Consider the following 14,633-nt stretch of genomic DNA (forward strand, 5'->3'; position numbering starts at 1 on the left):
CCTTCTCAGGAGCTCTCTGAGAGTCCCCTGAGTGCTTTTAGCTCTCTCCCAGCTCCACAGAGAGAAAGCTGGTGGATGGAGAGCTTTATAATCCTGGCAACACTGGATTCCAATTCCCAAATGGGAAAGTTTGTTGTCTGCGCCAGGGCTGGAAGGTGGAAAAGTGCCTTTTTGGAGGAGTGGGGTAGGTTTGTTTTATTGTTTTGAGGTTTTTAAATGCACTTTTACCTTACAGGGAGCAATGTGTGTGTGAGTCAGAAGGGAAATGCTCCAGCTCTGCCCGATAAATGAGCAAGGTGGCACTGTGGGGCTTCTCACCCGGGTGCCCGGTCCTGTCGGGAACGGGACAAGGAGCACGGGGCTCCTCAGCTCTGCTTTTCTGCTTGGCTTGCTGCTGCCTCTCTGATCTTACATGAGATGGAGCTGAAATACTCAGGTCACTAAAAAAAAAAAAAAAAAGAGCATTTGAACCTGTGTGCATTCGGTTTGGGAGAAGGCAGCATTCTTTGACGTATTTAAGAAGGTGGGACACAGGARTTCTGGCCCTTTGGCATCAGCCTTTCCAGGGAGCTGAACTGGCTTTACCAGGAGAGGAGATAGGAAAGGGAAATGAAGGAAGAGTCCTCTTTTGAGAATATTTTTACCCTCTTTTTTTCCTGATGGTCCCATTCCTGCTGGTTTCTCATTCCTAGGGGCTCCAGCCAGCCCGGAGGAGGGTGGGCAGTGTTAAATCCCTGAATTCAGGCTCGTCCTTCCCTTGCCCACAGCCCCGTTTGTTTTGGTGGGGTGCTGAGGGATTGTCACACTGCATTGTCATATGGCATGATATTGCCATCCATAATTTCACATCAGCCAAGTGCCTGGGATATCCCGTCACTGCTGTTCCATGGGGAGATTTTCCAATACCTCACGTTCCAAACAAAACCTGCCAGAGAAAACTCTCTTCGAGYCTCAGGCAGCTAAAATGAGCCATAGTATTTATTCCCAGAGCTCTGTCTTCCCTAAATATCAGATCTCTGCGAGTATCAAAGGAGCTTCCAGGCAAAGCAGCGGGCCTTTGACAGCAATAAAAGACAGGCACCCACGGATAACTCTTCCCCAATGGTTTCACAGGCAGTAATCAATATATCACAGCAGACACATTGCCTTTTATTTGCTGTTTATACACCACCCAGGATCCTTGGATGTGACGTTGACAGCAGCACAAGGATAAGGGAGCTGRGGGATCGATAGGAAACACTTCTTCAGGTGTATTGATTACCCAGGAAAGGATGACGATAAATTTTTGTGTGTTCTCACTCCGTCTCCATGCCCGTTAAAAGGAAAGAAATGCCCTGGTTTTCTTCTCTATTTCTCTCTTCTGAGAAGCTGGAAAAAAAGCCATGGCGAGAGCTTGGGGATGTTGGGTCTCCTTTTATTTTTTTAGAGAGTGGGAGAATCTAATATATTTCTTTTTTGACCTTTTGTCCTCTTTTCCCATCTTGGGAGCAGAGAAAACAAAGATGACAGCTAAAAGGCAAAAGAATGCCAAAAGAGGAAAAAAGCCCAAAGCCCAGCCCTGAAAAGACAGCTCCTGACATCCTTTTATTAATCTAAACAAAATTTGGTTTAGGATTGAATTACTGAAAAATTGGATTACTTTTCATTGGTATGGATGGTGGGAGCTGTCTTCCAGCAGGACATGTGAGACCCTAAAAGGGTGGACATGTCCCCAAATGTCACTTTATGGACAGCTGGGAAATGCCAGGGGTGGCTTTAAAGGGAGAAAAAATGAGAAGTATGGATATTGAAGAAACTGTTTCCCGGGGTGACAGCCTCATCTTGGGACAGCAGCAGCATGAAGGAGCCAAAAACCTGATTAAAAATAATTCTGGGTCCTCCCCCACCCTGCCCCAACTCACCAAAACTAACTGAGAGTCCATGAGTTTCCTGTTTGTGCCCTAAATTTTCTGTTTCCCAGGCATTCCCTGAAATGATCTTTGCAGAGGGCAAATTTCCTTCTGGTAGCTGATAGTGGTAGCTTGGAAAATTATTAAGGCACAAGTGGAAAAAGATCTCAATAATGTCATCAGTGCTGCCAGGGTCTTTTTGCTTTTGTTCTGCTGGGTGTTTTTGAGGAACAGCCCTTTGCTGTCATGTTGTTTTACGGGGTTTTTTGCTCATTTTGCCTTTTTTCCAAGTGATTTACGAACGTCTCTGTCACCRTTTGATCCCTCCTGAAAAAGCTTTGTTTCTGTGAAGAAGCTGCAGCATGTCAGAATAAAGTGCAAATACCCACTTCAAGGCTCTAACAAGTTCTGTGCCACTAAGAGCCTTTGATTCCTGCATTTAATTATGTCACATTGGATTAGAATAATCCTATTCCTCCTTGTTTCTCCGACTCAGTTTTCCATACTTGTCTTGCACTTAATTAAAAGTGCCTCCTTGACTGCTGGGCTGGTAGGGAAATGATGGCTGATACACRGGGGAACTTTGCATCTGGAGGGATCTCATTTTTGGCCTCTCAAACTCTGCACCTACAGTTATATATTTGTCCCACTTTTCATTTTTCCTTTGCCTAAAGAAATACTCATCCAAAATAAAAAAAAAAATATGAAAGGTTACTTGGTGAATTTGCTGTTAAACATTTGCAAGATATTTAGAGGTGCGAGGAAATGAGAAGTTGAATACTGTGCTAATTTCGAGCTAAATCTGGCTAAACCTCAGCTAATGTCTTGGCAAAGCTTTCCCCACCTCCCTTTTTTCTTTTAATAGTACTGTTTGCACTTGATGATCCTAAAGGTCTCTTCCAACCTTAACAATTCTCTCATTCCATGATTTTATCCCAGTGATGGGTTTGGGATTTTTACCCACCAGTATGGAATTCTATGAGGAGACAAAGCCAAGCAACTATGCTTTTGGCATTGTATATATGATTATGCATACAATTAAATTTTGATTTGGCAGCTGCTTTGAGGCACAATACTGATTTCGAGGTCTGGGTTATTCATCCCTAACTTTCCTGGTAGCTTTCAGCTCCAGTGGTTGGGAAAACTTGTTCRAATTTTCCCTGCTCTTATTTTTGGCCCTAATCGCCTTATTTCAGCTTTGCTCCTTTCAGCTCTATTCAGCAGAGTGGGTTTTGCTGCGTGGTCTAGGACTCAAGACCCTTGAGTTATCCTAGCTTCTTGGGATCAGCCAAAGGATTTTAGGGCATTATGCTTCTTATTCCTGAAGCGGCGATTTGGGATTTTTGGGATTAACGCGGCTTTTTCCTTTGATCCCTATTTTCTCCTCCAGCCCCTATTTCTCCTTCCTGTGGTGCTGGAAGTGCAGATTTGGACATGATCCTCCTCTACCCTGGCTGTACCTACAGTCGTGTGGCTGCATTTTCCAGAGGCCCCTCCCAGGTTTTCCCGAGGCTCCTCCTCAGCATTTCCAGCCAGGCTGGGATCCGCTCCTTGTGCTGCCTGTCATCTGTGCTGCGGCGGATAAGGGAAAGTGTTTAAACTCTGTCACCATAATAGGATTAGGCTTTTAAACCCTGACTGATTCCAGCTCCGGAGCAGCATTTTTCTGATCAGATTTGGGTTCCCACAGCTTTTGATTATTTTGGGAAGCCGGGGAGCGATGGCGCGACTCACGGCGCTAATTGYGGCGATGCGCACACGGCGTAGGCTCCGTGCCCGGAAAGGGGGAGTTTTGGCTTTTCCAGGGAGTCTGCAGCCAAAAAAACACCCCTCTGTGAGCTGTCAGATGGGTCAGCACTGCCAGGACTGTCCCTGTCCGTGGTGATGCTGTGATGGAGCCCGGGAGCTCCTGGAGCAGTGGGAATTCCTGGTGAAGCCGTGCCAGGCTGGTTTGGCCTCCAGCAGTTCCCTCGTGGCTGGAAGCACCTCCAGCACTCCTCCAACATTTATCAACACCGAGTATTTAAACCTGGTGATTGCTCCTGGGCTCCAGGCCCTGCAGAAGCCTGAGATAGGAGATCCAATCCCTGTGCCACTGAATTCCCTCGTTCTTCACGCCGCTGCCAATTTTCTCCTCCTCTCACTTGCTAAAATAATTCATCGCAGCCGCCTCTTAAATTAGACACAAGCTGAACCCTCTGACAAAGTTCATGAGACCTGTGTGCTGTGAGGAGAGMCTGGAATGTGCTTTTTAATTTGGGAAATGCCACGGGTGTCAGTTTGGTCAGCTGGATTTTATATGGCAGGTCATAGGTTCATGGTCTGGTTTGGCATGGAARGGACCCWAAAKAGCATCTTGTGGGCTTGGTTTTCCTCAAGTGGTTTGCTAGGAATCCAGACTTTCTTTTCCATAGACAAAATCCCATCTCCAAAGAAGTGCTTTSACTTCCAGGGATGTGTTACTCATTTCCTGTTCCCTGTTTTCAATAATTTCTCCCTGACTTTACAGTGTCCTCTCCATCAGCACAGCTCTGACTGCAGTGATGATTCTCAGCAGTGCAGCAAAGGCAGTGACTGAGCCAAACTGCATCTCCAAGCTTTCCTCTCAGGGGTGAGAAGGATTTCCTGCAGTACTCAGCCCCTGCCTTATGGGAATGCCCCTGTAATGTGGGCACAGGGAACTGCAGGGTTTTCCTAAAACATAGAAAGAAAAAAATTATTACATAGAAAGAAATACATGATTAAGGTCATTCATCAACAGGTGGTAATTGGAAAAGGCAGCCAAAATGAAATGGAATTATCTGTGGGCAAAACAATCATTTTAAATGGGCACTAAGCTCTGTGATTGAAGGGGCAAAAGTGCAAAACTTAACACTGGAAGGAAATCAGAAAATGGATGTACTCAAGGTAGGRCACCTATGAAAGTAGTTTTATTGTACATTATCAATTTTATAATGTCTTCATTGTGTCACTGTGAAGTGTCCAGAATTATTATTCTTTAATGTGTAGAATAAAAATGCRTTTAATGTGCCAGTGTTAAATAGGTCCGTGGCAAAGTCAAGTGTGCAAAGGATATTTCTAATTTAGCACTCAAATCATATTTTATGGAAAAAAATCCAGGCAGAGCAGGGCTGTTGGTGAATGCTTCAGTTCTGCAGGGTGGTCTGTCTAAGGGGGGATAAAAATGATATTTGCAAAGGAACATGGATGGGAATATCCTGGGCAGGTCCCCATGCAGGGTGTCAGCACCTGACTGAGGAAGGGTGAGGAGTTGTTTGCCCAGACTGTGCTTTTCTGACAGTTGCTAAGAGCTGCAGTTTTCAGACAAGTTGGAGCTGTAAAAGCAGTGAAGTCTTTGTGTAAATGTTCTAAACACAGCCAAGATTTCCGAAAGGATACACAATTCCCTTCCTTAGGGATTTCCMTATAAACAAGCATCCTCATTTACAAATTTCCCTGATTCCTGCCTCTGTTCTGAGCCCACTCACCCTGCACAATTCACCTCGTTCCCTGATGAGTGGTTGGCTCTGATCCGTGAGTGTGCCAAGCCTTAAGTAAAAGCATTTGGGCTTTATGAAAATACAGAGCTATTTGGGAAAAAAGGATCTGCAGCACTACAGAAATGGTGATTTAGGATCCCCACTAAAAACTTCAGGCTCCTGTGGCAGTAAAAATCCTCAKTTCTACAGCTGTTCTGCACACCAGAGCCAAAACACCATTGCAGGATGTCACCAATATAAAACGTCTGTCAAATTTTTGTGTCTCCACTTGTCCCACGTGGGAGGAGGAAAAAATTGCTTGTCATGAGCTGGGCTTTAGAAAGGATGTGACAACGTGGTCTGTGTTAAAGCCCTGCCACGACACCTTCCCACAGCAACCCAGGCAAGCCTCCAAGTGTTCCTTCCCCTGCCACATTTCTGACAGGGAAATGGGAGAAGTGGCTTCCCAGGCGTGTGTGTGACCTTTGGAGAAATGAGTTTTAGTGTTGTGCTGAGGTGCTTGTCCTTTCTGATTGTCCTGGCTGCTTTGGATCACCTCCCCGTGCCCTCCTAGGCTTTCATCCCCAGGTATCAGATCGTATCTTTTAAGAAGATTGAAGGGAGTTAAGTCTCCAGGCTCAACTCTCCTTTTCCAAGCAGCTGACAAATTTTAGTGTGCTCTGTGTGGCAGTTACTGGAAATAGCTGAAGTCTGCAGAGGGTGAGCCAGGATCCATAAAAATGTTCTTCCTACTTAGGATGACAATTTATAATTTAACTGCAGCTCCCACCCTAATGACGGCAGATTTACACRCGGTGCCATCCAGCTCTGCTGTGCTTTATGACTGAGGAGCTTCCTGCAGGGGTTCTGGGCTTTGGAAAACTGTGGGAAAAATGCAGGAAGGCTGGAGATATCAGAGATCTTCAGCACAGTCCTGGAACACGTCTTAATTAACTGGGATAACTTAAAAGTAATTGAAGCGTATGCAGTTTAAGAAATAAAAGGTGATGCTTCCTTGGGAGATTTGCATTTTTCCTTTTTGGAAGCAAGGAGCAGAATTTAGCCAAGGATGAAATTCATTTGGGATTGAAATGTGCAGGTGAATGAATAGATGGTGATGATGAGAAGTAGCCCCAAAGAGGGTGGATGAGTAGGAAAGCACAGAGGGGAAGCATGCAGCCAATATCTAAGACAGAAAACTATCCTAAAATCAAAAGGTACCCAAAAGGTGGTTTTCCCTCTTTTTTTTTTTTCTTTTTTTAAGCTAAGATTGCTTATGAATTTTTAAATGCTTCACGTTGCAGAACAATTTCTCTTTGCTTACTTGGTGCGATTACACAAAGCTCTGCAGGAAGATGTGCTGCAGCTACAATGTCATTAAATAACATTTTCTGTTGGTGGCTTTATTCTCTCCTTCACCAGAATATTTAATTGTCACCAATGCTGATGGGAATTGTGTGCAGATTTAATAGGGAGAWGATTCCCTGGCCAAGGCAAACACAGTGACACACACGCAGAATTAAAGAACAACTCTGTAAATAAATATCTGCCTCAGAGCAAGTTCTGTAAAAACCCATCCAGCTCATCCTCTGAAGGGAAGTTAAATTACCCAACAGGGAATGTGTGTTACAGATAAGTTCTGCAAGACAGCAGAGCATCCACCAGACTCTGAGAAGGAGYAAGTACAAAGTCAATTGAATGGCACACAATTATCTCCCAAATTATAAACCACACTTTGCAACCCCCACAGAATTTTATGGAATTGCGGCTTAGGCTGAGAAATCCCACTCCACCCACTGCTGACCTTCCCCTGGCTGAAAATAACCTCTGRAAAWTAAATAAATAAATAAAAYAAACCTCTGAAAAACCCCAGGATGACTCTAACTAGCAGCTCATAAACCTCGCTGACCTTCTGTGATGGAGGCAGATTTGGGTATTAASGTGTCACATTCCCATTCCCAAAGAAAATAGGATCGCTATAAAACTGGCCTGAGTTTGGCCAGAGGGGGCTGCACAGGACAAACAGCTCTGTGAACCCAAAGTGCTCAATAAAACCCCACACAGAGGTTTATTGAGATATTTTCAATGTTTTTGTCCCCAACCACCAGCTGCAGCTGACTGAAATGCAAATATCAATCTGCTTTTAATTCCTTATGAGCAGAAATAGGAGTATAAATTATAGGCAGAATTAATTTYTGCTGTTCTATAAATCAGTTTCTAACTGGAATTTGGATATTTACAGGCCAGGCAAAAAAGTTCTCTCCTCCCACAGACTGCAAGGAGCAAAATCTCTTTACACAAACAGATTCACCTCACAAGTTTGTTGGGTGCTTTCAAGTTTTCACCTTCTGGGAGGGAATAGTCTGATTAATGAATCTGGTGGAAGTAGTAAAGTTTTGGAAGAACTCTGCTCTTGTTTCACTAAACAAGACTGAGGAAGAGGGCATGGAAAGCCTGATGGAAAAACAGTTGATTTTTAGTTTCTAAGTGCCTACATATTGTTGCTTGTTTTTTCGGTTTTTTTTTTTTTTTACATCAGACTTAAACTCCTAAAATACTTAGAGAATGTTACCTACTATGTCTCCCTTGTCTACAGGCACAGACAGAGCTGGAAGACAATGCCAAAACTTGTATTGAGATATCTGMAATGTCATTTCTAATTTACTTGATGATAGGAGTCTAAAAAAGTGGAATTTGCTATTCTGTAAGGTTTGTAGAAAGAATCCTTGACTYTGATATGATTTAACCTCATTCTGACACAGATCAGTAAAACAAATGAATATTTTATAATAAAAAATAGAAGCATTATGAGGTTGTAGTGGGGAGAAAAAATCTGCCTGGTACTTGTGAGTGCATATTTGAGGAATTTGCAGCAGCTGAAATCAGGACCTTTTAAGATTCCTCAAATGGAGCAGAGGGGAATTATTTTGAATTAGGGCAAGAGCTTTTTTGGGGCTGCTGCAGGTCCCACTCCTGGTGGTGCAGGAGGCAAAGCTTGGGGAGAGCAGGCCCAGAAATGTGTGTAACAAATACTGAAGTGTTTATACCTGCCCATTCCATGTTCCCTGCCTGGCAGGAAGAGGAGGAGGAGGAGGTCACTCCCAGTAGATCCCATATCATTGGGATCGCTGTACCGAGGGCGGGTGGAGGCCTTGGGTTGATGCTGAGGAAGSAGAAACTGTAAAGGTGCACAATTTGAAATACATGGCAGAGGTTGCTGAAGAGCAGACTTTGCCTCAGGAAATAGGAAAGAGGATTTAAGGAAAGGAAAAAAGCTCTCTCTAGAATACACCATCAGAAGTGTTTATTCTGCGGCAGTGAGAAGAACCAATAATCAGGTGTGTGCACATCAATTATTTAAAACAATTCCAGCAAATACAGCCCTTGACYTCCCTCACCACCCCCCCAACAAAAATACTTTGAGTGATCAAAATTTATTTTGATTCCTTCTGCTTCAACAACAAGTATTTGTTCAACTGGATTTGCTGTCATCATGTAGGAGGGGAAAGAAAAAAAAAATTAAAAAGAGCTTGGGCAAGACAGTGAAGTTTTTCCTCAGCTCTGTCAACAGGATGTTTTTTGTTATCAGAAATGATAATAAGTCTTATAAAAGTTATCCAGTCACTGGAGCACTGAACACTTGTGAATCTGTGTCACTTGCAAATCCTTGTTTGTTTTTGGCAGCTTTTCCAGAGAGGAGAGCGATGGAGGAGTCGAGTCCGTGGGCAGGTCCACACCTTTGCAGTCACACTAAAAGGATGAACTGGAGGGACAGAAAGAGAAATGGAGACAGTGTAAGGAATGTTGTCTGACAGGGAAATTCCTGTCCTGTGAACACAGAGTTAAGTGAAAGAAACCCCAAATTTAGCCATAGTTAAGTAGGATAAACTCAGACAGGTGGTCACTGCTGGTTTAAATACCTGTGCTGAGCCTGTTTGACACAGAAGTCACACTATTAGAAAAATCCATTTTAAGCCCATTAGAAATGTAATTCCCTGCTGCTGGGAACTGAATGACTGGCTGATGTCTCCCTTTCTGGTGCCTCAGCAGAGGGGAAATGAGCTCCCCACACCCCGTTTATCCTCGGGGATGAAAGATCCCCCATSTCCCAGGCTCAAAATGGGAAGGGAAAGGAGGAGGGGGAAGAAAGAGGGGAAAACACCCAACTCCTGCTGTATTCAGGGCACATCCCCACTGCCTTATTATCACATCAGAGAGTCTGGGTCCACCAGCCCTTTCATTACACAACCATTTCCTCCCCCAAGAATTTCTAATTCCACCATTTAAATTTGTTTGGGGGACACTTGGCAGCCTGYTCCCCTATCTGAGAGGAAATTTGTTTTATTAGGAGACATCTCGGAACAGTTAATCCTGCAACTTTATTTTAGACCTTGAGAGGTCAATGCATAATTTAGAGGGTTTTTGATTCCGTTCTGATTGCTTCTCACTCAAAGACAAGCTCAGTTATTTGAGCTRAGCTTTCTGAGGGCCAAAGCCACGCTGGAATCATCAAATGTGCTGCCATGGACCCTGACTCCATGTCTGGCCCACAGGGTCACATCCTCAGCTCCTGGAATCCACATTTCCAGGGCAATGGGAGGAGGTGTGTAAAACTTTTACTGATTTACAGCATGTGAAGGACACAGGAAAGAAGGACCAGCTCCATCCTTCCCAGCCACAGCCCCCTTGCCAGGAATAAATGTTTCATTTTTGCTGGTGTGTAAGAATCCCAGCAATTCCATGGTCAGTGTAAAAGGAACAGATCATTTACAGGCCATTCACAAAGGCTGCTCTGTCACAGGTGGGCCAGGGAAATGCTGTGCTGATGGCTCCTCTTACAAGTGGGGGGAATGAAACTTGGAAATGCTGCTGTTTCATCTTTGTGATACATAATGAACTCAATTCAAATGGCACTTTTCAAAGGAACATGAGATCTCRAAAATGTGAGGCCCATTGAAATTTAAAAAATAACAGTGAGATAGAAAAATATCTGGTGTGTTTTAAGGATGTGGTGCCATTACAGAGCTGAGAGCTGGAATTTTCTTTCTAAATGAAAAGCTAAGAACAAGAAATARTTTTCTGGATTTTATAGTGYTTGTCTCATTTCCTTGGGAAACTCCTSAAACCAATGTCATGTTTGTCTAGCTTTTAATCAAGAAGTTAGGAAGTCCTCTTTTAATTAAAGCTGAGCAAATTCTAATGTATTTTAACAGCTGTAATTCTATCAAATGGTTAGTTTAGATATTCTTTGACCAAGCTTTCCTCACCCAAAGTTCTCATCACTCTACTCATCTGTGGTGTTATCAGTGCTATAAGATAAGGGAGTGTCAGTTTGTATGTTAGGTACAAACACGTGTATTTGCCACTGCCAAATTTTGAGGAACAGCCTCCATTTGTTCTCCAGGACAAATAACAAATTTCTGCCCAGCCTTGCTGGCCTTGACCCCACAGCTCTGGGAACCAAGCACAGTTCATGTAATATTTTTGGTAAACAACCCTTTCATTTCCCTGTGGGCACAAAAAGCAGATATTTAAAACTAAGTGTGTGTCTGATCTGGAGATATACTAGGTATGTATTCAGGAATAAAAATCCATATTTTTATACATGTGAATATGATATACAATGGCCGTGTTTRTTSTTTCCAAAAAAGCCTACAGRAAGAGTTTATGCTTYAGCAAATTGTAGTTTGTGTCCTAASACTTAAAAAAGGTCATGAAAGTTMTTTTCCTGCAACAGCTTGCAGACTGATGCCCTAAATGACTCACCCAGTGTCTGAAGGTTCACAGCACCAGTGCTGCYTCCCATTTAGAACAAACCTGACAACACCAGGCCATTGGCAGTGCACTGCCTGGAATTGGGAAGGATTTGCAAACAGATGTGGGAAAAGCCCTGTGGCTGACCAACCTCCCAGTCCAGCGAGAGACATTCCCATCCTCTGCCGTGTCCTGACAGACTGCAGTCGGTCCTCAGTCCGAGGTCAATCCATCCTACTCACAGTTCTGCTGCTTCTGGTGMAGGGAGGGCCGAGGCTCCGCACGGATCCGGGGCAGGAGAACGGGGAACGCCACGGAGCTCCACGAGCTTYCCTGGGAGCTGACAAAGGGGGTGGATGGTGCTGAGCTCTCAGCACGTGCATACCAACGGTGGGTGGCTTTAGGGTTGGGGCTGGTTTGGTTTGTTCATGGTCTGGTGTTGGTTTTGCTGGGAAGGGCATGGTCCATGAGGTCCTGTCCTGACGATCCCGAGTGAGCCGGAGGAGCGGGGGGTCCGAGGGGGCAGGAATGGGCCTGGCCAGGGTCCCCTGTCCACAGTGCTACCTGACCTTCTGCAGCTCCTGCCTCAGCCACGAGGGCAGCGGCTGGCCCAGCCTGTGCAGCAGCTTGGACAGCTCCACGTTGTGCTCTCGGTAGTAGCTCGACAGAAACGCCCGAGACTGAGGAGGGAAAAACAAACCGAGATCAGGGTGAGAGCAAACGCAGCCAACAGCCATCAGTGCGCTGCTCCAGGGGCTCTCACAGGGGCATTCATCCCCTCTCAYTTAACCTCAGTTTTCTGGTTTTTAAATACCAACACAGTGAAAATACAACAAATAGAGAAAAAGAAAAATGGGTGTTTATTTAGGGTCAATGTTGAAATTGCTCCCCTTGATTTCTGGAAAGCCCTTACCTCTTGGTCCATTGGTGGGTATTTCCGACCTTTGCTTTTCCCCAGGCACTTTGTTTTCCCTCCTTCCAATAGTTGGCACCAGAAGCCTTTCTGAGGGTCAAACCTGTAGAAGATCATATCTTTTAAAAGACTTCACTACAGAAACATCTGGCTGCTGCAACATCAGTGTCAGCCAACAATCACTGCTGCACACATCTCAGGATGAGTGGAATTCTGAGGACAGAGTGGGAAACAGCTTTAATCTCCTGTGTAAACTCTGGGGATTCATTTTTTTCCCCACAAATCTGCCTTGGAAGTGGCTCAAAGCAGGAAGTTTTTGGCATTGTGCTTTACCTGCACTGGGTAACTTTAGTTCAGCCTGTCCAGCACACAGGGTGAAGTGTTGGTCTGCAGGTCTCCTGATGAGGCTGATGGTTTTGTGTGCTGATGATTTAACCTGCCTGAGAAGCTGGCTGCTCCCTATCACTGCATCTAAATACCATTCTCGTTCCTCAGATGGCATTGGAGCATAAACACTGCCTTCCAGCCTTATCTGCAATGCACAMTTTGATTGTGATTCTGAAATGCAGAGATAGAGGAGGTTCACATTAAGGCTCGGAAACAGGAATGAACAACACGTGGCATTAAGTTTGGAATTTATTGCTGTGGGACTTGCAGCAAGCATAAAACACCCAAAYGCTGCACATTCCTGCTACTCAGCAGATGTCTGAAAAGGATGAAGGATAATTGGCTGGGACACAGTTAATTAGTTACACAGCACCTTTCTGCCCGGGGCTGGCCCTACAACACGGATGCACCTGCAATTCACTGCTGTACTGAACTGAATGAATTTCAGGAGAAGGGTGAACCTTCTCCAAGGTTTTTTCCTTGCCCAGCCTATTAATGCAGGCCTGACCTTTGTTTCCTAAATTGTCTCTGTAGCTGTATCAATTAAAGACAAATAAATCATTGATTAAATGGGTATATTGATGATAGATTCATCTCTGCTTTGGCCTTTCCCATCTGCTCCTTGAACAGCTGCCTTGCATTAATTTCCCAAGAKGAGCAGCAGTATCGTGTGCTGGGTAAAAGGGAACTGCAAAACTATGCCCCAAACAATATTTCTGCTTCAGAAGGAGCTTATTGAACRTTATGAAAAGGATGTGCAAATTTGGGCAGGGGAAAAGTGGGTGAGACAGATCGGGCCGAATTCAACCCTCTGTGCTCAGAAATCATGGAACTCCCAGGGCTTCTGTAAACATAATTGGGCACAGCAGAAGTATTTATTTAAAGACAGGGATAGCCCTAAGGCTAAAGGTACAAGGGAGGATTTTAGAGCTGTCAGCAGAGAGCTTTTGAGGCCTGGTTTTTTTCCTTTCCCCCAGAGTAAGCCTGGAGGGGAGGCAGGGTTTTGGGAAGGCAGTACCTGGTGCCAGAGGCAGGGAATGCCAGGCAGGGAATACCTGCCAGGGCAGAGCTGAGCAAGGCCACCACGAGGAGAATGGAGCAGCCCTCCAAGGGAAAGCATTTTCCTGRGCACACTCCTCCAATGCTGGATTTTCCTGGAGCCCTGCCTCTGTCCCCCTGCTCCCCTCCCACGGCTCTGGCAGTGCCTCCCTTTGCCCGGGTTGGTTTTACTCTCCTGTAACACCTTCACACAATTCCTCAGGGTGATGGATTTGCTGCTTAGTGCTGTTCACTGAGGCTGCTTCCTGGCCCTGTTAACAGTGTGTGCTGTGCATTGCAGGGCAGCAATGGCTGGGAGCAATCCTGTGCAATCTTTTCCCCTTTGACAAGTCCTGCCAGAAATCACCACATAATTTAAAGCATTTTTCCCTTCCACCCCAAMCCCGTGCAGAAGTGTGTGCTTCCASAGCACATTTGCATTCTTGATGTCTCTAAACAGGGAGTGCATAATTTTATGGATCTGTTTACCATCCATTTTTCCTGTCCAAACCAGTATGAGAGGCCAAATTTCTTCCTGCTGTGAGACTCCACCGACTTTAATTTAGCTCCAGAAAGGAAGATGTATGTCTGTGGGTGTGTGTTTTAAAAACCCAGCAGAAGGCACTGCAGATGTGCTCTTGTGAGTTGTTCAAACATCAGTAGCTCAGCTCTGGATCAAACTCCTCCTTTTGGAAAGCAGTGACTTAAAAAATCGCATTCTGAAATCCAAAATTCTTCCACTAGGAAAAGGTTTTGGCAAAAGAACTCTTTTAAGCACCAAAGCCTTACTTTGAACCTGTGCTATAAATAAGCTGAAGCCTGCCAGGAGAGGAAACATTAAATGGCAATTGGAAGCAGAGAGGAGCAGTGGGGGCAGCTGTAAAGTCCGTGCTTGTTTTCCCTGGGGAGCAGCCCGCAGGAAAGGTGAAGCAGGGGCTTTTCTACCTCCCACTCCGTGTGCTGGCTCTGCTCTCTGCTTGCACAGGGCTTTGGAAAAGCCCACGGATATCCCAGGGCTGGGGCTGTGAGGGGATGATGCTCCTCACCCAGTGAGGCTCAGTGCAAAAGCTTTTTACAATTTGCTGCCGACTGAGAGGGGAGAGGGGAATCCAGGCCACTCCCACCCCTGCAGGAGTCTCAAGCATACATGGAAATCCAGCCAGGAAAATGGGA

The 14,633-nt window shown here is 45.0% G+C and overlaps 1 protein-coding gene across 2 annotated transcripts in view; it reads right to left on the bottom strand.

The window, feature by feature from the left end:
- Positions 1–8,683: 8,683 nt before the first annotated feature.
- LOC130581405 (bifunctional heparan sulfate N-deacetylase/N-sulfotransferase 4) overlaps positions 8,684–14,633 on the bottom strand; it is a 68,093-nt gene continuing 62,143 nt past the window's right edge. The window contains exons 13-15 of one of the 2 annotated variants that reach the window (XR_008966208.1): positions 12,036–12,138; positions 11,274–11,802; positions 8,684–9,131 (exon numbers count right to left, since the gene is read on the bottom strand). Coding sequence is in view for 1 of the 2 variants with exons in the window: in XM_057379499.1 (XP_057235482.1) it covers positions 11,683–11,802; positions 12,036–12,138 (223 nt within the window). In the remaining variant the exon portion in view is untranslated. Of the gene's footprint in view, positions 9,132–11,214; positions 11,803–12,035; positions 12,139–14,633 lie in introns of those variants that run through there. The other variant, XM_057379499.1, reaches the window with a different exon arrangement.

Source organism: Malurus melanocephalus, unplaced genomic scaffold (genome assembly GCF_030028575.1).
Source record: "Malurus melanocephalus ecotype Western Australia unplaced genomic scaffold, MMel_1.1 scaffold_410, whole genome shotgun sequence".
NCBI lineage: Eukaryota > Metazoa > Chordata > Aves > Passeriformes > Maluridae > Malurus > Malurus melanocephalus.